This window comes from Phalacrocorax carbo, chromosome 5 (genome assembly GCF_963921805.1).
Source record: "Phalacrocorax carbo chromosome 5, bPhaCar2.1, whole genome shotgun sequence".
Taxonomy (NCBI): domain Eukaryota; kingdom Metazoa; phylum Chordata; class Aves; order Suliformes; family Phalacrocoracidae; genus Phalacrocorax; species Phalacrocorax carbo.
The window spans coordinates 72,086,787-72,114,785 of record NC_087517.1 but is presented as its reverse complement, the minus strand read 5'-3'; the positions used below and the strand labels follow the sequence as shown (position 1 = coordinate 72,114,785).

Genomic DNA, 27,999 nt, shown 5'->3' with positions numbered 1-27,999 from the left:
CCCTTTCACAGGGTGAGCAATGTGTCTGGGGCTGTTTAACCCTCCACGCCATTTCCAGTCTCAAAATAACCCCTGGAAGCACAAACCTCCTTGCGGAGGGTCTTCTGAATCATAGCCTTCAGTTAAAAGATCCTCTCCATTACCTTGTCCAAGCAGTTAAGAAATCCCCTCCTGATCATACCTTCCCTCCCCCCCCCCCCCGAAAAAGCCCCCCAGGCAGTTAGAGCTGAAATTCTATGCACAAAAGCGTGAGCCGGGCAGGAGAAAAGAGTCCACATGAAGGAGGCCAAGCCTTGAATCTTGCAGCTAGAGGGCAGGTCCCAAGACCCCTTTCTTCAGGTGGTATATTTCTGCCCCTTTGCTCCTGCCTTGCCTCCACAAGCACCCCAAGGCAGCTTCTGTCAGCCAGAGGCAGCACCTAGCCATGGCAAGCTAGGCAGCAACCAAATTTTAAAGACAAGGCCAGCACCGCCATAGCCTGCTGAGGGTCATGGTCTCCAGGCCCTGGGGTAAGCGGCAAAGCTGCTTCCCAGGGGGTCATTCCAACCCCCCAGCAGACAGAGCCTGAGCCACCCCCAAGGCCTGCCCCACCTGCGGACCCCCACTCCCTTGGGCGGAGTGCAGCCCGTGCCTCAGTGTCCCCGCAGGGAAAGGAGCCCACAGGGAGCAGCACCAAAAGCATAGGGGCGCAGGGATTAATGACACGGTGCCTCCCATCCCCCCCCTCCCTGAACAACCCCCTTCGCTGTCAGCAGCCCTCCACAGGGGTGGGCAAGGAGCCCCCATGCCCCATGCCTGCCTTCAAGTGCTCTCAGCCGGGCTGGGGGCTGAGCTGCTGCCCGCGCTGGGCTTGGCGAGCTGCCGCAGGTCCCGTGCAGACCTGACAGCCCACTGGGCCAGCTCCCGCAGCACCCCCAGGCCCCGCAGCTTCCTCTCAAAGAGGCCAAGGTGGGGGGGTGGAGGGGGGCCAGCCCCCTCCTCACTGGGGGCCCCACGGCTCTCCAGCCGCAGCAGCTCCTCAAGGTGGTAGGCGAAAGCTGAGACCTGGAGCAGGACGGCTGCCAGCGCCCGGCCCAGGGCAGCATCAGCCTCACCCAGCTGCTCCCGCTGCTCCTCCAGCATCTGGGCCAGCAGGGTTCGGAAGGCCCGGTACGCCGCCAGGTTCTCCAGCAGCCGCTGGGTGCCTGTCTGCTCATCCCAGCGCTCCACTGCTGCCACCGGCACCCCCTCCACCGCTGCCACGCTGGCTGAGGCGTCCAAGCCCTGCCGCTCCACCTGCAGGAGTGAGAGCAGCCGGGGATCAGCAGTGACAGGAGAAACAGGGAGACCCCAAGGCCCGCCGGCACCGGCTCCAGGGGGGCCTGATTCAGCTTTGGTGCTGGCCAGGAAGCATCTGGAGCAGTGCAAGGCCAGGTGATCAAGGCTTACCCAAGCGTCGGCCGGCAGCACCAGGGCCCCGATACCAGCAGCATTTCATCCCCCATCTCTACCACAGGCCAGAGCCCTCACGCCCTGGCACAGCTGCCAAGAGCCCCTAGACCCTGGCAGCCACCCTGCCAGCACTCCCAGCCCGGCAGGCAGCCGGGGAGAGCAAGGCAAACTCACGTAGGTGTCCAGGAGGTCGACGACGTCTGAGCGCATCTTCCCAGCCAGGCGGATGCCTCGGCTGCACAGGTCGCGGCGCCGGAGGGCAGCTGAGGGGCTGTCTGATGCCGCCATGGCCCGGGCAGCCGTCACAGGCACCAGGCTCATGGCGCAGCGCCTGCCCGGCCCAGGGAGGACAATCCCTTGCTGAGCTGGTACATTCCAGCAGGGAGCTCCGCTCACACGTCCGCTGGCCTGGCTCTCCCCCTCTTCTGCGCCTGGGGCCTGGCACGACACTGCAAATTCCCGCCTCTGGGATCAACAGCAACAGATTATTTCTCTAATTCCCACATGCTTTGCTACTCCAAGTGCCTTGCCCAGAACAGTCTTGCCTGGTGGCAACAGGCTCCCAGCCCCAGCTCTAACTCATTCCTCCCTCCTAGCCACAGAGCGAGATTAGCAGCAGTCTAATCCCCTCCGGCTCATGCCAGAACGCGGGAAACCACTGCCAGGAAGAGGCAAGCAAAGCCCGGACATTGCTCAACATCTCAGCCCGGGCAGCAGGCTGGGGCCTGAGTGGGGCAGAGCACTGCAGGCTCACCAGCAAGGGACGGAGGGGAGCCCCTGGGCTGGAGATCCAGCACCGGCTGCAGGCTAGGCTGCAACCTAAACCCTGACAGGAGGCTGCAGGGCCCTGTCCCAGCCCCCTCCAGCCCTCTTATTCCCCCCGTGGCTGTATGGGATTAGGTCCCCCACATCTAACCCCGCTTTCCCAGAGGGGTCCTGCCCCAAAGCAGGGCTGCAGACAGCAGAGAAGGTCCCAGACAACCCAGGGCAACACCAGCCACCCACCACAGGTGAGCTGCATGCACCAAGACAAAAACAGCCCTTGTGGTTGGTTTGGTTTTTCCTCAGTACGTTTATTTTGGTTATGCATTACCCAGATTGAGAAAAAAAAAAGAAAACAGGAGTTGAAAAGCAGTTTCCCTTTAGTATCGCAGTACACCAAGCCTTGCCCCAACCTGGCTGGGGGACTGCCCAGGGCCCCCAGCCCCAGCTCCCAGAGCTGGTGGCCAGCCCAACAGCATCGTTGCCACCTGGTGGCTACTGCAGAAAACGCTGCTGAGCTCCAGCAGCCCCCCAGCTCCAGCTGGCAGAGCCCCTGGCCCAAACCCTGCACCCCAGGGCCCCCGGAGGGAGGCCCCTGCCTGCACATAGGCACAGCACCTGCAACCTCTCCAAGACGCTGAGAGCAGGCAAAGGGCCCTGTGCCCCCTCCGTTCCCTCCCCAGGAGGAAAAAAAAAAATAAATACAGGGGAAAAAAAAATACAAAAAAGTTTATTGCAAACTACTACAATAATTTATTGAAGCAAACTGCATGCGAGTGAAGGAGAGACATCAAGGGGAGGAGGAACTGCAGGAGGGCTGTGTCAGTTTTAGGGTTTCAAATGGAAGTGGGAAGGGAGCTACACCAGTCTCTCCTGCATCAGGGGTTAAACAGGCTGTGGTTAGAGGACAGAGAGGCAGCTGGTCGAGACCAGAAAAAGAAAAAGGAGAGCTAGAGAGGTGTGCATGGAAGGTCAAGGCAGGGAGTGGCAGGGATCAGAGGTGTCCGGGCCAGGAAGGAAAGGAGCTGCTCAACTCTGCATCCCAGAAATGCAGCCAACGGCAAACTCCTTGCTCCGCTCAGGGCGGGTGGGGCAGATGCAGGACAAGGCAGCCTCCCTTCCCTCCCAGCCAGGTGCCAAGCATTGCATCACCAGAGGTGTGCAAGCCCTTGACCCAAGAGCATTTTAGTGCCTTCCCTCAGAAAACAAAACCCCCAAGCTCTCCATTTAGTGTTCTGTGCAAGGCTCTGCCCACTCTGCACCTCCCATCGGGCACAGGGGCAGGGCATATCATGCAGCTCCAGCAGCATGGTCTCGGCGAGCATGATGCAGCCAACCTGCACAACACGTGCTACCAGTGGCCGATACCACAGCGTGGCTCGGCCAGCCCCAAGTGTCCCCAGACAGATGATCTGCACTGCTGGGGGGTGAAACCACCAGAGTTGGGGTGAACACATCTCATTATGCTGCTTCTCTTTAGTTTGCAAGGGGAGAGAACTGGCTGGCCACCTGAAAGCTTCCTGCTGGAAATCACAGTAATTTGATCCAAGCAAGAAACTGGATCATCCCAACTGAAGAAACTGGTTTAGTTTAACCCTGTACCACCACAGACCTGACATGCACTGTGTCCCAAGAGACCTGCATTCAGGTACACTGGGCCCTCGTCCTTATCTTGGTCCTCATCTTGAAGAGCGACTTGTGGCCGGACGCATCTCCTGCGGGCACGGGAACCATGCTGCTGCCCCGGTGCAAGAATGTGGGATGCCCACACCCAGGGCACAAGACACCAGGGTTGCAAACTGTTCAGCCACAAACTGCCTCAACACCACAAGTGTTTCAATTTGCTCTGACAAAAATACCACTGTAAGGGGGGAAGGAAGGGAACAAATCAGGACAAATGGCCCAATAAAAGATGTCAGGCTTGGGCCACAGCTGGATTTCCAGGCAGCACAGGGGACAGAGTGGGTGTTCAGAGTCAGTTCCCTGTAAAAGGTTTCCAATTAAATTCCATGTTTTATTGCCATTCTCCAGACCCCAGGGACCCAATTTTGCCCAGCTGCTGTGTGCTACAGACCAATTTAGCTGGTCTTGTGCTCAGACAAGATACTTTAGCTCCACTCCCAACCACATAAACCCAACCGAAAAAACAAGCGACAAACAAAAAGTCCAGGTTATTCTTCACCTCTTCAAAAAACACTACGAATTCAAGGCCACTGAATCTCCACACAAAGTTTCAGATAAGAGCAAAAAGATCCAAGTCTCCATAGCAGACACATCATGTCCTATGTAAACTTTTCCAAGGGCTCAGAGCTGTCCCAACTACACCGGCAGGCAACAGCTGAACCGCCACGTTTCGTGGAAAGCAGGGATGTTTGCACAGAAGAGAGAAGCTTTGAGAACACGGCTGCACAACACCCTCCCCCTCAAAATGGGGGCAGGGAGAGACGCTGACAGCCCCTTAGACCCACCTCAGTCTATTGTCCTGGATAAACAACCCTGAGACAACCATATCCAGTCCCTGCTTCTCTATCTTTGTCTAGACCTGGAAAGGAGAGGCAGAGCTGGATGAGGAGCATGACAACCCCCAGCAGCAAGCAACTGTCTTAAGTCATGAGAACAAGTTCCTGGCTAATGATGTTCTGCCCTGAAAGGCTAGGGAGCAAGGGGGAGGCAATAAGAGCATTTAATGCATGGAGCTCACCCCGACCTGGGAGGGAGACAACAGCCAGCGGTTCCATCACTCACCTCATCCTCCTGCTAAAATGCTGCTGCAGAGACTCCCACTGCAAACAGGCTCTTCTCCAGGGGCTCTCCCTCTACTCTGGAAAAGCTGTGGAAGACATCTAACTCCAGAACGCTGCCTTCACCTCAGCTCTCCCAGCTGCTGTTACGATGGCACAACCTGCTTCCTGCAGCTCGCTAGTTTGAAGGAGACTACTGGGAAACAGCCTGAACCCTTTCCACCCCCACCCCCTAAGAACATAACTAAAGAATACCGACCCTTTTTTAATCAATAAATAAGGAATCTTGTTACCACAACACAAAAACGAAACATGTTCAAAGTGCAAATTACTGTCGTCAAACTGGGATGCTCCTCCTTGCCTCTCCCACGCAGGGCTCCTGTAGCCCCTGGGCCTCTCCAAGCAAACATGATCTATAAGCCAGGGCGTTCCCTCGACTTCCTGCCAGAGCCAGAGCAGAGGAGTGCGGTGGGGAGAGGGACGTGCGCTGTTTCACAGCTCACCCTGCTGAGGGGGCCTAAAGTGCCAAGCCAAACTCCCAGCCCCGGGAGGAAGAATGAGACTGCAAGGACCAGAGTGCAGCAATGCATAGAAGTTGGGACTAGGGGTAAGAGGGAGTCCCAAGAAACTTGTCCAGAGCACATCAAACGCTTTCTAGTTTGTGAGTGGGGCCACGTCAAGGAGCCAGAAAGGCATCTGCTTTGGGGTAGAGCGAAGGGTTTCAGCAGTCCCCCCTCCCTTGGAGAAATCCGTCGCTCAATCCAACTTGCTCTGGTAATGGCAGCATGTGCCCCTTTCTACAAAGGAGCAGTGGGAGAGAGAGAAGTGGTTGGGAGAAAGAGTATGTGCTGTGATCCACGCTGGAGGGGAACAGACCCTTCGGTTATTTACTAGTATTGTAAGTTTTGTTTAACTTCTCTCTTTCAGTGTCTTTTTTTTTTCCTTTTTCTTTTCTCTCCTTTTAAATACAGAGTCCAAACTGTCCCAGCACCCCCATGCTCCCCACCCACTAGGGTCCAGTGGAGTCTGAATCTTCAATGAGCACCTCCGTGGTGGCTCCCAGGATCTCTGTGTTCATGACGAGACCCTCTGGGTTTGTACTGCTGCCGCTGCCCACAAAGAGCTTGCCATCAGCCACCAGGCTCACACGCTCTGCCCCACTGCAGTATGTCTTCGGCATCCCCTCAGGGTTCAGCAGCAGGCAATCTGCTGGGGCAGCACTTCCCAGGGGATCGGGAAGAAGGGGGAGGCCCTGGCCATCAGTGGGTGGCGCAATGGCCTCAGGATTAGTGCCCAGGATGTCGGTGCTGGTGATCAGGGCACCTGCATTGGCAGCCAGTGCTTCAGCAATAAGCACTTCAGGGTGGCTCTTGGCTTTGTGGGCCACAACGCTGTCCTTCTTCTCAAATTTCTTGCCACAAATGTTGCAGGAGAACTGGTAGAAGGAGTCCGCATCATGCTTCTTCATGTGCCAGTTGAGGGAAGCCTTCTGCCGGCAGGTGAACCCACAGATCTCACACCTGGGAGGGGACAAGGGGGAGGTCACAACAAAGGGAGATCCCCACACACTTGTGGGGACAGCAGTAGCAAAGAGGCAGCTCAGGAAAACAGCAGAAGCTCGCTAAAATGGGATGTCACTGTAGCTCCAGCTCTTCCAGTTTTATTTGCAGAGGGCTTATGTTCCTCAGATCTCTACTGAGACACTGCCTCAAGGAGCAGGTGAGACAAGTGGCAACTCAAACACTCCTACAGGTGTTCATTTAAAGACAGCTGGGACACCAAGAACAGGTTCCAGCCCTGACTTCAGAGCTGCCCCTGTTCTTGGTGCAGTCCAAGAACGGGTGTATCTAAGGATCCCTCAAAGCAGGAGAGCAAAAGACAGGCAGAGGTACTCACTGCAAGGGCTTCTCGCCCGTGTGGATCATTCGGTGCACCGCCAAGTTATGAGAACTCTTAAATGCCCGGGCACAGTACTCACAGATGTAATCCCTTTGATCTAAAAAGCAACAGCAGTAGGAGCATTACTCTCCCGCAGACCTGCTCCCTTTCCCAGCTCTCACATGTTGCAGGTAAAGCTGCCCAAGAAGCAGTAGAACTAGAAGTGCTGGGAGGCCAGCAGGCATAGCAAAGGAGGAGGTGTCCCACACTACACCACAGCAGCTGATCTGGAGAGTTAAGGTGTGATTAAGACTCTCCTAAGAGCTTACTATGCGTTCTGACCAATACTGAAGGACTGGCAAAATGGGATAAAGCTTGGCTTGGTTTATTCCTCTACAGAACCCCTGAGTGATACTTGCCAGGGGATGCATGAAAAACTCTATAGCCTATTTCTTTCATTTACTTAAAAAGATGGTACTCCAGAAGGAAATAATATTCTGCTGCTGCTGCTGCAAATCTCTGCTTTGGCTTCACTCTCCCCAGAAGTTCTAGAGGCTTTTCAATTTTCTTCTCTCTCTGTTCACTGATCTGAGGAGGAGGAGTTTGTACCTATTTCCCACCTCCCTGTACCTGTGTGGTGTTTGGCATGCCGCAGGAGCTGCTTCTGGAGCCGGAAGAGCCGACCACAGGAGGGATGAGGACACACATATTTTTTCTTCAGCAAGTGCTGGTACTTTATGTGATGCTATAAAGGAAGAGTGAAAGGTTTTAGACTCTCTCTTTACACAGCTAAGAGAACAGCTGAGATACACCGATCCCAGATGCCCCCCTCAGCAGGCTACCAGACTCCAATCACTGACAAGACACCCTTATACCATGAACGCAAAGGCTTTGATCTCCCTTGAGAGGAGAAAGCCAAATGAACGTGGACATCTAGCAACAGGACAGATATAGACATACACGTGGCCACAACTGATTGTCTACCAAAAATACAGCATTAGAACAGAGTGCTTCAGTGCCAGTGGAAGATTAGCTGTCTGTTCTAAATGGCCCTGCCCTCACACATGCCATTCAGGAAGTGAAAAATCTCAACCAACCTGCAGGTAACGTGGGTGAGCCAAGACTGTGCCACAGCCTTCCATCTCACAGCGCACATACTGTATCGGAGGCTTCTTCCTAAGAAGTCAGTAAGAAATCAGGCAGAGTGGTTAGCTGAAGCATCTGAAGCCAGGGCAGCAGCAAGATTAATGAGTGCAAATGCAGCTCAGTGATGTGAGAACAAAGGATAACTACTCCAATGTTCGGGTTTGGGCTATGCCGATAGACTCTGTCCAAGAGTTCCCTCCACTCCTAGCACTACTTGAGGGCTCTCGCCAGAGCTGACAAAACACCAGCAGAGAGTTCCCAGAACCTTATTGTGGGGCAATGCTGAGGAATCAGCTCAGAAGTGGTGGGAGGGGCTGGTTCAGTTGGAAGAAATCAAACCCACACCTACAGGGAGAAGGGGGAAGGAAAGGTTGGAAGGCAAGCCACACAGCTTCCCACCCCTCCCCCTCCCCCCCCTTTAAGGCAGATTTCTATACTGTGCAAGAGAGATGGCTTTGAGCCAATCAACATACCTGGGTAGGACACAAGGGAAGCAAGTCTTCAGAACAGCACTGAGTGGAGAGGATCACTTACCTTCTCTTGGGCAGCCTTGGGCTCTTATCATCCTTTCTCCTCCTTCCCCTCCTGTAACAGGATTACAAAAACAGAATTGAAAGAAGCTTCTTTACATTGGTAGTGGGCAGAGTTTTTGAAGTGTATGCTATAGCACACGATATGAAATACTACAGAACCCTTCTACACTTTTAGGCTGAAAAGTAACACTGCACCTGGTAAGTCAGCTGGCTCTGGCAAGTCAGCCACCTGCTCTGGATCAAAATGCCTGAAGAGTTTCTAAGGAAACGCTCTTGTAAAAGACGGGCAGGTTCCCTAAAGTAGTTGAATAACCAGGCCTCCATACAAATTGTCCCATATTTTGCATAACTGCCACATCGCATCCCTGTGGAGCTGTGGTCCCCATATGTCTGATACCTGGGCGACACTTTTGAGGTCTGCCACGTGCCACCAACTGTCACGCAGAAAAAATCACCCTGCCCCTGCCAACACAGGCTGCAGCTGCATGACTACCTGATAGGTCTAGCGTACAACACATTTTTGAACATGGTTGCCTAGCTCAAATGTGTCTCAGCCCACCATTCACAACTGTGCAGATACCAATAAACAGGCATCAGACAGCCACAGCCCAACAGGCTGCAGTTAGATATTACCAACTCTTCTGCCACAACAGAGTGAAGATTGGCTATTAAAAAAAAAAAACAAACCACAACACCCCCAAAACACCCCACAAACTTCAACCAGCCATAGCATGTTTCACATTTTTTCTTTTAAACCTGCAACTGTCCAATGAACTTGCGACCTTATAATTAAATTCATCCCTTTCCAGACTGCACATCAGTACATGAGATTCTGTCCTTGTAAGCTTCTGCTGCAGACAACTAGCAAGCTTTTCCCTTATTAACTGCAAGCTCTAGAAAAAAAATCAACCGAGTGCAAGTTGGAGGCAGATTCAGTGGAAGGCAACATTCTTGAGAAATAAATGCTTCATGTGGTTTGCTCTCACAACCCCTCCATTTCCTAATGCATTTTTTAAATAAACATATAATTTTGCCAACACAGTCCAGAATTGATGGTGCACCCTATTTCCTCTGCTCTGCTGGGTAATGTTTCATACCATGTGAAAAACATCAGTCTGCATGACTAGGAAGGGGACTGATGATCTAGCAGCTATTTTACAGTCCTGTGAATTAACTGTAGCATACCTGTAAATATATATACCTGTGAAGATAAAAATCTATGCTCCATCTGAGCAGAACTATGCTTACATGTAAAATGTACCCTCCCAAGCAATAGCTCTGCCCAGAACATCATGCCTGCTTGATCATATAGCTGCAGAGACACTTACAGTAGATTGATGGAAGTCTTTTCTAGGCTGTACTGAGACATCTTTATTGATAGCAAGACCATGCCAGTAACATGCTGAACTGGCACTCAGCATTCAAGCAAAGCCTTCTGAAGAGGCACAGGTTTCATTATGCACAAAAGTATCCAAGTGATCCAAACAACACAACCACAAGCCTCAGAAAGCCACTCTAACAGTAAAAAAAAAAAAAAAGGTCTCATCAGCATCCTTACTCCTCTCCAATGTAAATCAGGTCTGCAGCAGCTTAGAAACAGCAAGAGAAATTGAGAGGTGTGCAGAGCCCCACACCACAGACCAGCAGGGGGAGACCCATTTGTTTCCAACTGCTCACAGAGGAGCTAAAGTGCAAAAATTGCTTCGTCCGCCGCCCAACTCTATCCCAAAGAATAGCTTTGACACAGACACATAAATCCAATCTGCCTCACTTGCCAGAAGGCATGCGTCAGCATTGAGTTCCAGTGACAGCACACCCAAAGGTTTTGAGTCTCCACTCAAAGCACTAGTGACTGACTAGGTAGCACAAGTTTGTTCTTTTATTTCTCCAAAACGAGGGAGAACACAGCTGTTTTCCCTGAGTTGTGGTATGTTAGTCCCAAATGTACAAAGAGGACACTTACCACAGAACACGCACAAAGCATTCCCATGTCTGCCTCTAGGCACACATCAGAAGAGATGTTGCCTTCTCAAACAGGCTTTCTAATAAATAATAAAGTCTAATCCACTGCAGACATGACAACAGAAACCAATTTTAAGAAGGCTCTGAAGTATTTCACACTGTGGCTGTATCCAGGTAGGCTGCCTAAACCACAGTATGGAGAAAAAGAAAACCCTCAACTTAAACCAAATGAACATACCAACTCTTATTTTTCCTTGCCAAACATGTGCAAGATAATAGGAAGCAGGAGTTTTTTCAGAACAAAAGGTTCTGCCCTATTATCTTTCAGGCCCAGAGGAGGAGGCGGGAAGCAAAACAACACCACCACGCTGTTGTGCACCAGCAAGAATGCAAAATATTCAATACACATAGCTACATAAGGCTGCAGAGTTTTACTTACTTCCTTGGTGGTTCTTCATCTTCCCGAAACTCACTCTCTTCTTTCACTTCTACTTTAATCTCTTTCTGTTTCTCTTTTTCCTCCTTCACCTTGCTAGCTTTTCTCCTTTGTTTTGGTGCTTCCCTACAAAGGCACAAACACAACATATTACTCCAGTACTCTTCCCGTTGTCTGCTTTTTACGAAGATTCAGGCAAAAACTGGATTGAAGGTCAGGTCTATTTACCAAGTCCCACTTCTAAGCAGGAGTATGAACAAGGATTAAGGAAGAACCTGGCAGCCAACAGGCCTCTAAAGGCTTTAGTCCATTAGAGAAGAACAGTCCCGATAGCTGCAGGCAATATTTAGAAAACACTGTGTCCAATGGAAGCTATTCCACCTCAGCAACTAACACAGGTTCTTTGGGTTGTATTAAGCTCATTCAACTAAGGCGGCACAATTTTTTTTGGTCTAAAAACACAGTAAGTGTGTAATCCAACATACTTCTCTAGATGGGGCTTGTAGGTTTCATCTCTTGGATCATCTTTGAAGGGAAATTCTTCCTCACTGATTAGCATCTCCTCTTCGTCATCACTGCTGGGAGAAAAGGAGAACAGAGGACTTTAGCAGCAACAGCTTAAGGACTACTGCAAGAATATTCACGTGGATGGGAAAGGCACTATTACAGAGCACTTTCTCATCCAGCATGACTGGGGAAAGCTAACAGCTTGCACTGACTAAGGAGCATGATGACAGCCAAAACAGACAGGCTAGTCAGAGCAGTCTCCTCTTGTGAGCCCACCTAACTACAGCATCTGCTCCTGAAGGAATTAAGCTACCAGGTGAAATGCCCAGATCAGATCTTACTATCCATTTCTCCACAGTATCTCCTGACATCTGCAGTACATCTGCAATCCAGACTGAAAATGCAAAGGTCCAGGACTGAATGAAAACAGCGGTACTATCCATCCCACAGATCCTTTCACAGAAGCCACTACATAGACACTAAATAGGAAGAAATACCACAAAACAAAGAGTTTCCTACCTGATTCCAGCTGGAGACTGATGCTCTTCTGTGACCTCTGAAAGGAAAAGTCACCATTAGGTTTCAATCTGTGTTCGCTGCAGTGAGCTCATCTGCCTCAAGATACCTCCGTCGACATTCAGTGCCAGGAGTGCTGGTGGCAGAAGGTACTCGTGACCAAGAAGCACCATGCCTGTACCAGCCACAGTCTGCATACAGCTCACAAAGTTACACCTACATCCAGCTCCCTTCAGAGGTTCCCAAGACCTGACTATCTCCAGGCACTTTCATGCCAGGGCTTCCCACGTACCATATTCAAGCTGGTCTGCGTTTGGCTCTGACTTGCAGATGAGCTGCAGGGAACCAGTCTTGGATCTGGAAGCACGCGAATTCTCAGTGTCACGCTGGCGGGCTGCAGTGGCTGACCTGCTGCTGCGCCAGCTTCTGCTAGGCCTGGCTGTGCTGACAGGAGCGCTGTGGCCGAGAACACTGGAAACTTCCTCCTCTTCCTTCTCTTCTTTGAGATCTGAAACACCCATTGCAATCTCTTCAATAATAATAAAAAGCGGAAGTCCCATCATTAATTCACACTCCTCTCTGTTACATGATGTGGAATAGCATAACTGTCCTTGTCTACACTGACAGGGAGCATAGCTCCGCCAAGCCAGACAGGACACACCCCAGGGCCTTACCTCAGCAAGCCTTCATTTAAAACCCTCTTCACATTTCCTGCTGCCTCTAAGTAAAGACACAAATATTTTTAAACGGCTTACATCTCCATCTGATAAAGGCTTATAAAATGATTATTTGCTGGCTCTGATCTCCCCAAAGCACTGAAAGATAGACACTCATAAACCTCAGCAACTGCTTTATGAAAGACTAGCTTCAAAATTGGACCACATTAAAAATCGTGTTTGAAGAATCCCCCAAACACATATTTAATCAGAATTCTACACCTGGTAATAACCTTGAGGAATCTGAGCTGAATGTTTCTGGCTTTATGCTACAGCAAAAAAACCCACCATCACAAGCAGTGTTAGCCTGAGGTCTTTCCACTCATCTGTAGCTTCTACAGGTGGTTTCTTTTTGCCTGATGGCTGATCTCCAGCTACATTTTGGCAAGATAACAGAACTGACTAAAATGTCCATGTGAGCAAGTTCCTCCCTCAAAAGCTAAGACTCCCAAGTACAGTTCACTTGATTTCACTTTTTGGTTCTGTGATGCTGGGCCTTAATGAACTCAAACACCTTTTGAAATTTCACAAGTGATGTGCTGAAGAAATTAATTCCAAGTAGCTGGCTATGTGCAGTACTCCAGGTTTGCCACTGCTTTAGTACACAAAGACACCTGCAGCACTCCACAGGGCCTGTGCTCTAGGCTAAGCTCTGACCCACTTCTTTTCACCCAAATACATTTACAGTGCTGTCTAGTTTCAAGGGGGGGGTTCTGCTGCCAAGGCACTGGGATTTTATCAAGCACCTGCTGGCAAAGCCAGTGGACAGTCCTCTAAGGACTGGCTGGGGAGCAGCTCTGCTACACTGCGAGTCCCAGTGAAGAGCAGGCTGCACATCAAGAGCCAGAAGCATGCCCTGGCAGCGAGGGAGCTCCATAGCATCCTTGGTGCCATTTACAGGTCCACAGTCAGGGAACAGAGGGACACTGTTAATCCCCTTTACTCAGCACTAGTTAGACCGCATTTGGATTTCCCCCTCCAGTTTTGGACTCTCACCACAAGAAGGTGGTCAACATGTTTGAGCAAGTCCAGAGGGGACCACCAAGATGACTGGGGGCTGAAACACAACCTGTGAGGAGAACTGAGGGAAACGTGACTGTTCAGCCTGGAGAACAGAAAACCCGGGGGGGACACTACAGCAGCCTTACAATATATAGACAGGTTATCAAGCAGCCCAAACCTCCTTGCTGAAGTGCACAGCAGGAAGATGAGGGGCAGTGGTCATCAACTGGAACGGGGAGGTCTGACTGGATACAGGAAAACCATTTTTCCCCCAAGAGGACAGTCAAGCTCTGGAAGAAAGGCCCCAGCAAGGCTGCGCAGCCTCCATAGAATGGGTTGGGATGGAAGGGACCTTGACATTTCATCTAGTCCAATCCCTCTGCCATGGGCAGGGACATCTTCAACTTGAGCAGGTCCCTCAGAGCCCCATCCAACCTGACCTTGAACATTTCCGGGGATGGGGCATCTACCACCAGCCTCATTGTAAAAAATTTCTTCCTTATATATGGTTTGAATCTACCCTCTTTTAGTTTAAAGCCATTACCCCTGTCCTATCACTACAAGCCCTACTAAAGTCTGTCCCCATCTTCCTTATGAGCCCCCTTTAAGTACTGACTGGGTGCAATACGGTCTCCCCAGAGCCTTCTCTTCTCCAGGCTGAACAACCCCAACTCTCTCAGCCTTTCTTCATAGGAGATGCGTTCTATCCCTCTCATTTTCATGGCCCTCCTCGGGACCCGATTCAACAGGTCCATGTCTTTCCTATACTGAGGACCCCAGAGCTGGACACAGTACTGCAGGCAGGGTCTCACCAGAGCAGAGCAGAAGGGAAGAATCGCCCTTCTTTCAATGCAGCCCAGGATATGGTTCTGGGCTGCAAGTGCACATTCCCAGATCATGTCCAGCTTTTCTTCCACCAGCACCCCTGAAGTCCTCCTCCGCAGGGCTGCTCTCCATCCCTTCATCCCCCAGCCTGTATTGATACCAGAGGTTGCCCCAACCCAGCTGCAGGACCTTGCGCTTGGCCTTGTTGAACCTCAGGAGGTTCACATGGGCCCACTTCTCAAGCCTGTCCAGACCTGACTGGAGAAAGCCCTGAGCAACATGAGGTGAACTCTGTGTTGAACCCCTGCTAAAAAGCAGGTGGGACCAGAGATATCCTGAGGTTCTCCCCAATCTGAAATCTCTAATCTTACATCAAGCCTTTTTGATCCAAATGATCCTTTGACTTCCAGCACGTCTTTTGCTTTGCATGACTCACTCCCCAATCCTTGATTAATAGGGTGAAAAGAATAAACTTTTCACTGAAAAACAATTCTGTGTGGAATACAGGATGTAAAGCATCACAATTTCATTGTAAAACAGCGACCACCCCAAGTCTGATGTCTTGCATGTATAAAGCCCACTTCAGAGGATGAACTACACCTTCTTTTTGGCTTCCTGGTTTAGCAGATCTCAAGGTAAACTATGACTGCTTTACATTATTAATCCTAATTATGAATGTCCTCAGGTTTTTGGAATGATAAGTCAAATCCAAAGACACCTGAAGCCATTCTCTAAGGGGCCAATGGTGTCCTGGGGTGCATTGAAAGGCGTGTGGCCAGCAGGGCGAGGGAGGTTATCCTCCCCCTCTACTCCGCCCTAGTGAGGCTACATTTCCAGAACACTGTGTTCAGTTCTGGGGTCCCCAGTTCAAGAAGGGCAGGGAACTGCTGGAGCAAGCCCAGGGGAGAGCTGCCAAGGTGATCAGGGGCTGGAGCATCTCCCTCGTGAGGAAAGGCTGAGAGACCTGGGCTTGTTCAGCCTGGAGAAGAGAAGGCTGAGGGGGGTCTCATCAGTGCCTATAAATATCTGAAGGGCGGGTGTCAGGAGGATGGGGCCGGACTCTCTTCAGCAGTGCCCAACGCCAGGCCAAGGGGCCACGGGCACAAGCTGGAACACGGGAGGTTCCCCCTGAACATGAGGACAAACCCCTTCCCTGTGCGGGTGCCAGAGCAGGGGCACAGGCTGCCCAGAGAGGCTGTGGGGTCCCTTCCCTGGAGACATTCACCCCCCGCCTGGACGCGGCCCTGTGCCCCTGCTCTGGGGGTGCCTGCTCAAGCAGGGGGTGGGACGGGATGAGCTCCAGGGGTCCCTTCCAACCCCTGCCAGTCTGTGATTTCTACAAAGTACACCACTCACCTAGCAGTTTTGCTTCATTTCTCTGAAGTGAAGGTATTTAATAAGCGTTTCCCCATGACTTCTCCTTTTTACTTCTTCCTCTACTTCAGCATGCTTGTCTAACAGATTCATTGCATTTTCACATGCTATTAATATCTATGTACCTCCAAAAAACCCCATAGTTAGCAGGAGCATCAAATATTTACTTTGCAGTAGAAGTCAAAGCACTATAGACCCATTAATTGAAAATCCTTATAATTCTAGACCCTTACAACAGGGTACGCAGGACCTTAATGCAAGGGTCAGAGCCACACCAGGAACCTTGTATCTGCAAAGTATTCAGCTGCGCTAGCGGCTGGAATCAGCACTCACCATGGCTTTCCCTGAAATCTAAAATTGCAAAAGGAAAGTCCTAGATTTTTAAAAAATTTTGTGTCTCTTTCTCACATCTAAATTTCCTTTTTCCTTCACAAAAACAGCTGACGAATCCAGCCTTCCTCTCAAAAAAACCCCAACAAAACAAAAAACCAACCACCAGACAAACAGAAAGCCAACCACCACCCAACAGTAAATACAGAGACAGCAACGGGCTTAGAGAGAAAAGCAGCACTTCCTCCTCCTGCTGCTTTCTTGTCTGACACACCTGACCTGGCAGTAGAGGTAATCACAAGCCTGTCACTGGAGGTGTAGCAATTTTAATTGTGTTTGAGGATTCTTCGCCAAACTTCTGATGTTAGGCAGGAAGTAACAGGACTCACATCTGCATTTAGGTTAGGAACGTGGCTGTCCTTGTCTCTTTGTCTCACCAGTGGAAGGAGTTAGAAGACATTCTACCTCCCTCAACTGACTACACAGGGGCCTTATGGCTCTCTTCAGTCCCGTCTTGGGTACCACACTTATCCTGGTTAAATCCAGGCCCTGTGGATGAACACAGCATCACCCCTCTCCTCTCACAAATGTCTCTACACAGAAAGCCACACACCTCAGTTAGCAGGATTTGGCTGATGGCACAAAGAAGCAAGAGAAGTAATATAGAGAGAATAAACATTGCCGTTACAGATAACGAGGCTCTGCTTTTCCAACAACAACAACAAAAATGCTGCTTGAATCTCTTGAGACTGAAACAGGGGAATTGTAAATTAGAAAGGCCGTAGTCAATTCTGTGTTTAAAACTGTACAAAAAACTTGTCAACACCACTAGCTCTGGCTAGCCACAATTTCTCTGGAAGGTTCCTGTCCTCCCAGAAGATGCATGGAAAATGGATTATAGGCCAACGTCCTGTTATTTCATTGCAAGTGTCCACAGTGGTGATGGACACCAGGCCATAAGAACTCAGGCTCCAGCAGGACAAAAGAATACACAATGACATGATAGGTATCAAGGCACCCCCAGTGCAAAGAAAAAAGAAGCACCAAACATTTGCTTTTCAGATCAGCTGCTGCAAAACTAGTTACGTGCCTTCTTTTTGACAGAGTCTGCTGGCCGGTCAGCACATGCAACCTCAGATTAAGACCCAGAGGTGCTGTCTTTCACCCAAATCACGTTTCACAGAGAGGGGGCAGCGGAAGCTACAACTTGGCAAAATGAGTCTGCCAAGAAATGCCCCCATGCTCACACTCCCTTGCGAGCCTCCAATACTGAGATTAATTATTATCCACCTCATCCTGTACCTTCTGCAGAAGTTAGTTTTGGGAACTGCATGGACATCTGCATCTTACAGGAAGTCATCCAAGAGAGATGGGGAAACTCCTCTTTCTGAAGTCCTACCAATCCTTTTGATCTGTTGGCTCCTGGGATTCTTCCTACCTTGAACTCTCCCTTAAGTCACTCACTCAGTGATATACAGCTTTCATTCTGAGGTACTTTCACCGCTCTGCTGATTCTTCCCGATGGCCTTTAAACTTAACAGTGCCCAAGGCAGAAAACACATCTAGATTTGAGTGATGATACACAAGAGGCATCAAACATCCTTTAATCTTAAAATTTGTGAAGAAAACACCAGTCACTGGGAGAAGGGACATGAAAAGTAAACCTGGAAAGAAGCTAGCTACAAAGTTGTAGCGCTCTTATACTTGTTTAGACAGCCAAAAGACAAGACTCTGGCCACTGCTCTGCTTCTTAACAGAGCTTACCCCAGTAACGCTCCATCTTTACTTGGCATGCTAGTCAGCACAGATTCCCATTTCAGATGTGCAGCAGAAACATATTCTCACTCACACCCTAATTCTGCCTCTGGAGCACTGCATGCGGGGTTACGAAACCAGCAAAAGCATCTCTATCTCAGAACCCGTAGCATATTTTTCTACACACACCAGCATTGCCACCAACTGAAACAAACAGGATAAATACCAAAGTTTGTCTGCTCTCTCCCAGACCAGGAGACAAACCCATCCTTATGAGTCTCAGTTCAGCTCTGTATCATAAATCCACTTTGCAGGCAGGATACTCACAGGAAGCCACAGAGACTGGCACTCGCGCTTTGTTTCTTGCTTCATCTACAACTGCATCATTCCCTGGCCCCACAGCATTTTCTTTATAGGAGACTTCCAAAAACTTGATGCTTCTTTTTTTATATCACTGGATGCAGCAAGTGTTAAGAGCGAGCGTGTCTGGGTAAGTGACAGCAAGCTGACAAGGGCATGAGCAGTAAATGCGTGTATCCCAGCCAACACCTGCCCGACCTTCTTTCCAAGCACTGAAGGAAAAGAGAGTCCCAGGCACATATCAGTTACTCATTGCAAAGAGCAGAAAGGGAAAGTCCAAAGTGTTTACTTCCTGGAGAAGTAGTAGTAGTTCCTTCATCACAGGACTCACATGATCATTCTGTGTCTGTCCACTGCTCTCCCCTGTTCCCCTAATAACTTGTGGATGCAGCGGCTATGTTGCTCTGTATTTTGGGAAAGATAAGCAGGTAGCCAGAGAATGGAGACCCAAATTACCATTCCCTGCAGGAAGGGTGTGCAGAAGTAATGCTAGCATAGGTGCCATTTTGCAAAGTTGGCAGCACTGCTGGTAGATACTGCTGTCCTTGGGTTTCACTGGGGGTGAAGGATGGAAACCCTCTGGAAGCAGAGCTCCTTGCTTCTGCTGCTTACAGCACAACTTGTAGACTTGGCATAAACCAGCCTCTCATAACAGGTGCCTTGCTATGCACCAGTCCTGCTGCAGTGCTGCTCTACTGGCAGCTCAAAAATCCACTCAGTTACTCTTGGAACTGGGAGTTGTTTGGCATCTACTTTTACCAGCCACATTTCTTCAGATGTTTAAGCTTTTATTTACCAACCCTGCACCTCAGAGGTTAAGCTTGTTGCAATAATAGATCCCTCTCACAACACTAACAAGTACCCATGTCACTTTATCTATCCTCAATGTATAGAAAACTGAAACTTTCAGCTGTTACAAATAAAGTTTGATTACCAAGAAGAAATTTTCTAAGCTTTGATTTATAAAGTATTTGAAAGCATCTTACTAACCCTGCAAAGGAGACATTTTCAGAAAACACCCACTTACAATTAAGTGAAAGGAAAATGAACTATGAATTATTAAGTTATAAAACAACTATTATGAAAATAAATGCACCATAACATATATACATCTCAGACTGCAACTTAGATTTAACATAGTAACCATATAAAGGGTAAGGCACTGAACATATGATTTTATAATGGCACAGACAAAAACGAAACTCAGGAAAAAATCCTAGCACAAGCCTCTATCCAAATGCCTCCCCCCTCCCCCTCCACCCCCAAAGAGCTGTGAAATTGTGTATACAGGACCCAGGAAAATCCTTATAGGAGTCAAAGTAGGTTTGGGCAATGCTAGTTATTTAAATTCAGCACATTTATGAGGTTTGATTCTAAGTAATGACATTTCTCTTTCAAAATATTGACAAAGTCTAAAGGCAAAGTGGCGATCACTGAAGAAGCATGAAGCTTTATGAATAAAAATAATGAGGTATAATGCGAGTTACCTATGCTACAAAACCATTTTGTACAAGAGTCAAAGTTTTCCATCTTTTTTTTAATCTGCAAAACCTTAGTTTTTTCTAGCAGTTAAAGGTGGACTGCTACAACACAAGCTTGCATTTCCCTTCATAGTCCTTGAAGAAACAACTCTCTGACCTCCCCTCTTTCCTGAGCCTTCAAATCACAGCTTGAAAGCCACAGTGGTGGGAGAATGGCTGCAACACCAGCCACCCACAAAGTGCATTACAGTAGCCTGATGGAGCGGGGGGAGGCGGGATATACACACACACACATATGTATCATGGAACAAATCACCAAGATAGTGGTCCACATGTGTGAACATCTAACAAAAGTATTCCACACATGAATCCCTCTCTAACTCACACTTTCTATAACCACACGCTGAAGAAGTACGTAAATACTGCTGGCATCGCCTGCTAGCCCACGCTGTGCAAAAGCACTTTGAATTGAGAATGGACTTCCAAGCACAAGGCACTACATCTCTTCTGATCACAGCTTTAACTAAGTAAAGGCTTCCTGTGGCCCTGTTTTACCTCTCCAGCAAACTCTTTTTTCCACCTTTTAACAGCACTACTACACAGCTGTGTACCTATGTGCACTTAAAGAACTACATTCAACCTTGCTCTTATCATTGCAAAAAAAGCTTCAATACCAATGTACAGCTGAAAGACAAAAATATGCAAGAAAAGTAACTTGCATAAACAAGGTTTGGGATAATTACTGGGTGTGAAATTTTGAGGCTGAAGTTATACCCACATTTCATAAAAGTTAACTTCCAGGGTAAAATACAGTTGGCATGCTGAAAATCGTTCAGTGAGCATTCTCTAAACAACACAACCTGCAATCTTAGATGTTGGCAACACTGGGGGAGCTCGGCATACTAGCTCTAAGAGAGATAATCGGAGGGGGAGTGGAGCGAAGGCTCCGTGGCCAGATTCATCCATAAATCACTGCAGGTCTGGGAACTAGATGGAACTATGGAACCATGCCCTGGCCAGCACCGTACAATTACAAAAGCATGCCCCGTGGATGAATTTCGCTCATTATAACACCAAAACACACACCTCCATACCAAAGTTGCCTGTCTCCAAGGTACGGCCATCCCTCACTGAGCATGCACTCTAATTTCTCCTAGTCTGTACCTTTAAATCAAAGCGAGGAACTCTTACACCAATCAGTAACAAAGGTACGTATGACTAGTCACCCAAGCTCCACCTAAATGCAAAGTAGTATAAAATGACCTCAAGAAAGAGGGATCTTGGGGAAGATACCATCGTAGACTACTGGGATCAGTTGACAAGCTGAACCTCTCTTCCCCCCCCACAGGGATGCCTGTTGGGTAAGACTTGAACACTTTGTTATACTGGGTGATTCCCCGGGAAATTCAGAGAAAAGCCTGTAATTTTGTACTTCAGCACTTTATACTTGCATGTGCTTTGCAGACAGTGCATTTGTCACGTGCAATCCAGTAAGAACCTGTATTTCTGTTGCTTCGATAAACTGCACTACTAGTGAACCTGGCCATGAAGAGTCATTGAGCACGACGAGACTAGGAGTGATCGTACTGTTAGTGAATCCTTAATCGTGATAGCTCAGGGTATCAAACACGACCAGACTGACAGTGCTGAATTGGGTATCTTACAAAAAGGTGGAGAGAGTCAGAAAGTGGTTTGGGTGTAAAATTACATTGGAGAAGCAGGTTTTGTTTGACTGCCAACATGACTTTAAGAGTCAGAGTAAGCACGGAATTTTCACTTCAGTGAGGGAAGGACATGAAGTGTATTCATTAAATCTATATTCCAAGAATTAAAATTATTCAGGCCTAACTAAAATGAAAATCATTTCCACAAGGATATACAGCATGGTGGGAAGTCAAATGTGAATTATACTACACAGTCTGACTCTAGCTACAAGGATTCATGTATAAACTGAGATTAAATGTTCTACTTATGTAACTAATATTTCTACAGAAACACATTGGGGAAATATTGCAATTGCATGACTAAGCAGACAAGACAGGAAATACAATCAGTACAGCTGACATTGCAACTGCCTTCATGCACACTAGTATGGTAACAATCGCATGCTAATTCTGACACGACACACACCCTCGACTTTAACCTTCCCGTAATCTTCCCGTTGCCCTGCACAGTCAGACCTTTGTGCCTGCACTCCCCAGCTGCTGAGAAAAGCCCTCTGATCCCATGGCACTATACAGAAGAAGTTAAAACTTGGCAAGACGCTTCCACTGTTATAGCATCTCAGTTATAATCGATAGCACAAGTTTAGCCGTGATCACACCCTCCATCTCTGAGCGTTCTTTACCAACAGCAACACCGGTGATTTTACTTCAAATTATAATACCCAACATAAGGCAACAAAACTTACTGAACAAACTTTGGTGCAGCAAGTTTTTAAATTGTTCAACAGACACACAGGACATGTCACCAGGTATACCTCACTTCCACTGGCTAACAGTTATGGGTGAGCTCGTGCAAACCCAATATTCTAAACTGGATTTATTATTTTATAGTAAAGGATAACAGTGTAATGCAAATCACTATGCAGAATTAAATTCTGTGTCAGAACTCACACCAGTAAATGCTAGACCTAAATTCAAAGCCTTCACCAGAACCACTCAGCAGTTTTCCCCAATCTCTTCCTTAACCCAGCTCCACCCAGAGGTGAAATGACGAATGGTATTTTACCTTCCAGAATTACGGAGGCCTCCTAGCTACCAAAAACCCCACCATGCAAGGAAAGCTGAAGTTTGCTTACACCTGATTAAGCTTCTTCAAACACTTTATGCTAAAGGCCAAAAAACAGGGAGTGGAAGGGAAGCTTCTCTCCTGCATACTGCATGATCTGTCCAAAGAAGACAACTTCCAACAAAGAAGTCTGCCTTCCATGTCTTCCCCAATAAGCATAAGCATGCAACAAGGACTTCCAAGTGCGCAGCTCGGACACAGAAGTGCAGCTCTCTCACTTCTGCCTTTTTAAAGGCTAAAAAACAAATAAACAAAAAAATCACCAAGGCAGATTTCCTTTGGACTAGAAGTAGTCACCACTTCTCAGTGCCAATGGATGGCATGAGCTTGTGCATGGAAATTTTGGCAAGTCTACTCATAAAAAGAGCCAAAGAAATCCAATAAATACTTTTTCTACTCTCACATTCAAGGACAGCTGAATCTCTCAGAGCCCGAAGTTAGAATGCAGAAAGCCACCAAACTTGGGAAATTTCAGACTGACAGTTGCCATTTCCAAGCACACCCCAAGGAACTGGGGTAAAAAATGGGACTATTCTGCCTGTTTTCCACCACAACCACAAAGACATTTCTGCTTAAGGGTATCCAAAACACTGAGAATCACCATTAAAATGTGATGTTAACACTATATGCATATTAAGCGACAACGCCATGCCTTTGCACACATTTCAGAAACTTTGCTTTGACCTAAAAGGCTGAAGCTCTTACAATACTCTGCTCACCCTTTATGCAGTAAGAGGTAAATGCACACAAGCCGCGTCTGTGCTAAACATGCACCGGATAATTCCACTTTGGTCTGCAAAAATACCCCTTGCCAGGCAGAACTGTGACAGACGTCAACACTCAAATGGAGTAAAGCTATAAATTTGTAGAAATAAAGTTGAAAGAGTTATAGAATTACAAGAATAAAGGTAGCCATCAAGACACAAATGCCTGCAAACAAGAACTGAACAGCCCCAGCAGAAAGGTGAATTCATTTGCACAGGTGTACTACCTTCTTCCCTCACTACTTCATTCTGTGACAATTCTCTAGTGTCAGATCAAAACCAACACTACACAAGGCCTTTTACTTGGAACTGTTTCAGAAGGCATCACTGGGTAAGGAGCAAAAGCCCTCTAACTTTTTTTTTTCTTTCAAACAAGAAGCCGTTAAATAGATGCACAGAATTCACACAGTTCGCACTGGAAGAACAAAAGTTACAGTCCTCGTCGCAGCTCCCCACAGTTGGGGCTTTCTTGATTAGACCCAATAAGCTACTCTCTCCCTGAAGACATAAGCATAAAAAATTCACCAACCACTAAAACTAGAAAAGGGCAAGCGTTAAGTATTTGAATACTCTTATTTCCACGTATCTTTCACGTGCCTCTTGAGGCCCTACATCTGTATTTGTGACAGCAGCAGAACAGATGAGAGCCCAGGTTTTGCCAGCTACTCGGAACCACTGTGTAACAAGAGCTGTCAAACTGCACTGCAGCGTGGTCTCAACTTCCAACAGTAAAGTAATACCCTAGTGGTTATTTGGAATAGTAAGTTTTTGCATGTTGGGCACGTGCAAACACCATCAGCAGCTTTTTGCAGCTCCACAATCTTGAGAGAGACCTTGGAAAGAAGCTACTTGTCATCAAGCAACAAAACATTATTTAAAAAGAAAATCCAACAGATGTTTGGCTACCTTCGTGGACAAGCCCTGACTTTCTAAATAGAATACAACAGTAGGAGTAAGTAATTCAGCTCTTACCTTTAACAGCTGCTTTATCTGTGCACCTGAAAAAAATGCAAACGGCAAGCATAAGAGAGAACTCCTATGGTGTGGTGGCAGAAACAAGAAACTGGATGATGTGGAGCCCCGATTCCCAGCTGCGGACAGACCCACTGCCTTGTCAAATCGCTGGTTTCAACCCCTTATACCAACATGGATTATTTAATCCAGAAAAAGCTTAGGTACGCTACAATAACACATCAGCAAAAGCCCAGTCTTGCCATAATAGCTACGTCTAAATCAGAGGGACTTTGTCGTCAGAACAAGGCAGATCAGCTACCTTACCAAACGCTCCAAGCGTACGCGCACACGTGGCTAGTCTCCTACTCCAGAAATAAAGCAGCAGTGAGATGCAGCCATCTCCTCGCGGGAAAATAAATCCCGTCACCTCCTTCACTGAGTCTTTTGGCACACGGAGCCAAAACAAGCTGGGGGCCGAGGAGCAGGGCAGAAGGCGGCGGCTCTCCCCGAGTACGCTGCACAGCGGGCGGCTCACGCAGGAGGCACTTACGGTTTCGCTGACAACCGGCGGCACGGCTGCTGCAATAGGCAGGGCGGCCGCGGGCGGGCAGCGCTCTGGACGCCGCCGTGCCTGGGAAGGGACCGACGGGGCCGGCCCCAGCTCGGCCCGGAACAAAGAGGCGGAGGCTCAGGGCACCCCGCGGCTGCAGGCGGGCCCCGGGGCCTACACGCCACTCGAGCGGGACGGGGGAAAGGCCGCCCGCCACCCCACCCCCCCACCCCGGCCCCCACCCCAACCCCAACCCCGCGGAGGGTGGGAGCCAAGCCCGGCGCCGCAGGGGACTCACCCGGCCCGTGGGGCCTTCTTGGCCGCGGGCGGCGTCTCGGCGGCGGGATGCTCGGCGGCGGGCCGGGCCCCGGGGCTGCTCCGCCGGCGCCGGGGATACTCGGCCTTACGACGGCGGGAGGCGGCGGCGGCTCCCCCCGCGGCCGAGGCGGCGGCGGCCGCGGCCCGGCCCCGCTCCCGGCCGCCTCTCAGCACCCGGCTGCCGCCGGACTCCTCCCCCTGCTCAGCAGCGGGCGGCGGCGGGCGACGGCGTCCCGAGGACGGCGGCTTCTCCGCCGCCGCCGGCGAGCCCTGGGCGGGTGGCTGCTCCCCGGCGCCCCCCGGCTGCTCGGTGCCCGCCGGCATCGGGGCGGCGAGCGGCGGGGCCGCGGCGGCTGCTGCGCGCTCCCCCCTCCCGCCCTCCAAACCTTCCCCCGCCCGCCTCAGCCGCGCCCAATCACCGCCGGCCGCCCGCCTTCACGCGGGGCCGCCAGACGCCCCGCCTCCTCTGAGCGCCCGCCTAACGTCGGGCGGGAAGCGAGCGACGGCAACGCCCCCCAGACCCCGCCCTCCCTGCCGCGGCCCTCCCGCCTTTCTCCGCCGTTCGCGCGCCGCCTGGCCAATGACCGGCCCGGCTGCGGCGGGGCCCGTCCCCCTACTGCCGCGCGGCCAACCAGCGAGCTGCTCCACGCGCGGCCCGGGCGCACGCCACGCCGCGCAGGCGCCGCTGAAGGCCGCCGCGCTCGCTCTCCCGCTCCCCCCCCGGCCGGCCCCGCCGCGGCACCCGCCCGAGCGCGGCCCCCTTTGGCTGCCGCTCCGCCGACCCGCGGCCCGGCTCGCCCTTCCGCCGCGCGGCCGCCGCCCGGCCCTCAGCACCGCCGGCCTCCCTACCGCCGCCGCTGCCTGCGCCCCTCTGGCTGCCCCCGGGTCCCCTCGCCCTGCGGGCGAGGCCTGGCAGGGGAAGCTGCTTGCTCGCCCCCAGCCCCGTCCCGTGCGGCCGCTCCCTGCTGCCGGGCTGCGGCGCCGCTCGCGGTTCCGGTGAGGCCTGGCTGCGGGGCCTGCTTTTGGCTGTCGCTTCTCCTTTAAGAAAAAAAAAAAAAAAAAAAAACGCCCCGTCGGGCGGCGGGTGAAAGTCGGTGACAAAATGGCGGCCGGCGCAAAGGGGGCGGGGCTCGAGGGCCCAGCACTGCCCACTTCCGCCCAGGGTCCGCGCATGCGCGATGCCTGCCGGGAGATGTAGTTTCCGCGGACGGTGGGAGGAGCTCGGCCTGGCCGGGAGCGGCCGCGCGGCCAACCGGGAGCCCTGCCCCGCCCGCCGGAGCAGGCCGCCGCGGTCGCGGGGTCCCGGTGACGGGCGAGGGCGGTCGCTGCCTCCTCTGCCTGGGAGCGGGCCATGTCCCGCGGGGCTGCGGGCTGTGCCGGCACGGCCCCCTTCGCTGCCTGCCCTCACGCCCTGCCGCAGGCCCGGCCCCGGCGTGCACCGCATCCTGAGCGGGTGAGATGCGCGGCAGCGAGGGGGAAATCTGCCGGGCGCCGGCACGAGTTCGCGTTCCCTGCCGCAGCCGGGGCTCCGTCCCAGCACTACAGCCGGTGACCCTTCTGTGCCAGCCTGGGAGAGAGGCTCTGCGGAAGGACCCGATGTTGTCGTCTCCAAAAACTGAGTTACCTCCCCAAAGCAAAATTTTTGCAGTACCTGACGACACATGCTCCCCACAGAAGCAGCACTGTCACGTAAGAACCAAACAGAACCCAAAAGCTTCAAGCCCACGAACAGTGAAGGCACCACCTTTGAAAAGTCCCAGTCGCCACTCCCATCCCCTCCACCCAGTGTCAGGACCAGAACTGCAGTCTGGGCAACCTTGGCATCCGCGTACGCCCTCAGACCTGACCAGATCCATCCTCCTAATTGCTGAGGCTGCCTCAAGACCCACAGAGCCACCTCCAGAATTTGTTGCAGATCCTTTCGTGAGCTCCAGTGCAGCTGGGGTGCTTTCGGAAACAAGGTTGTCATCTGGATAGCAGGAACTCTCTCACTGGGTGAAGCCACTACCTCAAGTTGAATGCCCCCTCTGCCAATAGTCTCAGCACGGCTGCCACCATCCCCCTGGGAAAGGGTGTCCCTTCACCCCGCCTTGCCAATAGTGGGTTGTGGCTCATCCACCTGGAAGTCAGCTGTTGCTGTCAGGGATGAGGGCTGTTGCTATGATCCTTCTGGAGAGGATGGTTTGGCTGATCTTACCTACTATTTTAGAGCAGAAGAGCAAGAGGGTAACACTTCTGCATCAGAAAATCCATTTCCCCCCCAGTTCCTGAGAAGATTGGGTAAACTAGTTGCATTTCGTTTAATTCCAGTCCAGGAGTCAACAGGAAGTCTCGTTGAACAGGACCTGGAGCAAAAGCCCTTCTGCAAAAGAGTTGCCATTCCCTCGCATACTATCTTGGACAAGCCAGTAAAGAAAGTATGGCAGACACCCCACACTATTCCTCCTGTCTCCAAGGAAATTGAGAGAAAATACATCCTCCTTGAGAACATGGTCAGTTACATCTCTCAGCCTGCACATGAGAGCATGGTAGTTGAGGCAGCAATAGTGAGGGAGAAGGCGCTGCACCCCAAAACCCAGATCTGAAATGCCTGGGTTCATTTGGGCAGAGGGCTTACAGGTCAGCAGCTGCAGCCCTTCCTGTTATGGACTACCAAGTCTGCATGGCCAGAGGGCAAGTTGAGCTCCAGAAGAAAGTTTCTGTGCCAGCAGAACATCTTCCTCAGGAACAGCGTGAGGCCTTCCAGGCCATGCTTCTTGAGGGCATGGACCTTGCCAGGCATCAGGTGTGAGCAGCCTTTGACACAGGGCCTACAGTGGCGAGAGCTGCTGCCTTGGTGGTGGACACATGGCAGTCTGCTTGGCTGCA

At 50.6% G+C, this 27,999-nt stretch overlaps 2 protein-coding genes across 4 annotated transcripts; both read right to left on the bottom strand.

Annotated features, from left to right (window-relative positions):
* Positions 1-204: 204 nt before the first annotated feature.
* CNTF (ciliary neurotrophic factor) lies at positions 205-5,023 on the bottom strand. The gene is made up of 3 exons (XM_064453228.1): positions 4,939-5,023; positions 1,606-1,896; positions 205-1,275 (listed from the first exon to the last, which is right to left on the bottom strand). The coding sequence occupies exons 2-3, from the start codon at positions 1,750-1,752 to the stop codon at positions 802-804; spliced, it is 621 nt and encodes a 206-aa protein (XP_064309298.1). The 5' UTR covers positions 1,753-1,896; positions 4,939-5,023; the 3' UTR covers positions 205-801.
* Positions 2,908-25,634, bottom strand: ZFP91 (ZFP91 zinc finger protein, atypical E3 ubiquitin ligase). 3 transcript variants are annotated; one of them, XR_010373198.1, is made up of 12 exons: positions 25,112-25,634; positions 24,282-24,307; positions 12,205-12,420; positions 11,916-11,952; positions 11,375-11,467; positions 10,893-11,015; positions 8,493-8,543; positions 7,910-7,988; positions 7,443-7,557; positions 6,831-6,930; positions 5,267-6,454; positions 2,908-5,023 (listed from the first exon to the last, which is right to left on the bottom strand). XR_010373198.1 is itself a non-coding variant. In XM_064453225.1 (11 exons), the coding sequence occupies exons 1-11, from the start codon at positions 25,453-25,455 to the stop codon at positions 5,944-5,946; spliced, it is 1,695 nt and encodes a 564-aa protein (XP_064309295.1). In that variant the 5' UTR covers positions 25,456-25,634; the 3' UTR covers positions 2,908-5,943. The 3 variants fall into 3 exon arrangements, 2 of the variants coding, with proteins under 2 accessions (XP_064309295.1, XP_064309296.1); XM_064453225.1 differs by having other exon boundaries at positions 2,908-6,454; XM_064453226.1 differs by having other exon boundaries at positions 2,908-6,454; positions 11,375-11,464; positions 25,112-25,633.
* Between the last annotated feature and the right edge of the window lie 2,365 nt (positions 25,635-27,999).

Excerpts from the sequence above, each read along its gene's own strand:
- CNTF (XM_064453228.1), bottom strand. The coding sequence starts at position 1,752 with ATGAGCCTGGTGCCTGTGACGGCTGCCCGGGCCATGGCGGCATCAGAC. Across the intron at positions 1,276-1,605 it reads TCGACCTCCTGGACACCTAC|GTGGAGCGGCAGGGCTTGGA; the intron begins GTGAGTTTGCCT and ends TCACTCCTGCAG.
- ZFP91 (XM_064453225.1), bottom strand. The coding sequence starts at position 25,455 with ATGCCGGCGGGCACCGAGCAGCCGGGGGGCGCCGGGGAGCAGCCACCC. Across the intron at positions 11,468-11,915 it reads CAGTCTCCAGCTGGAATCAG|CAGTGATGACGAAGAGGAGA; the intron begins GTAGGAAACTCT and ends CTTTTCTCCCAG. Across the intron at positions 7,558-7,909 it reads CTCACCCACGTTACCTGCAG|CATCACATAAAGTACCAGCA; the intron begins GTTGGTTGAGAT and ends CTTCCTTTATAG.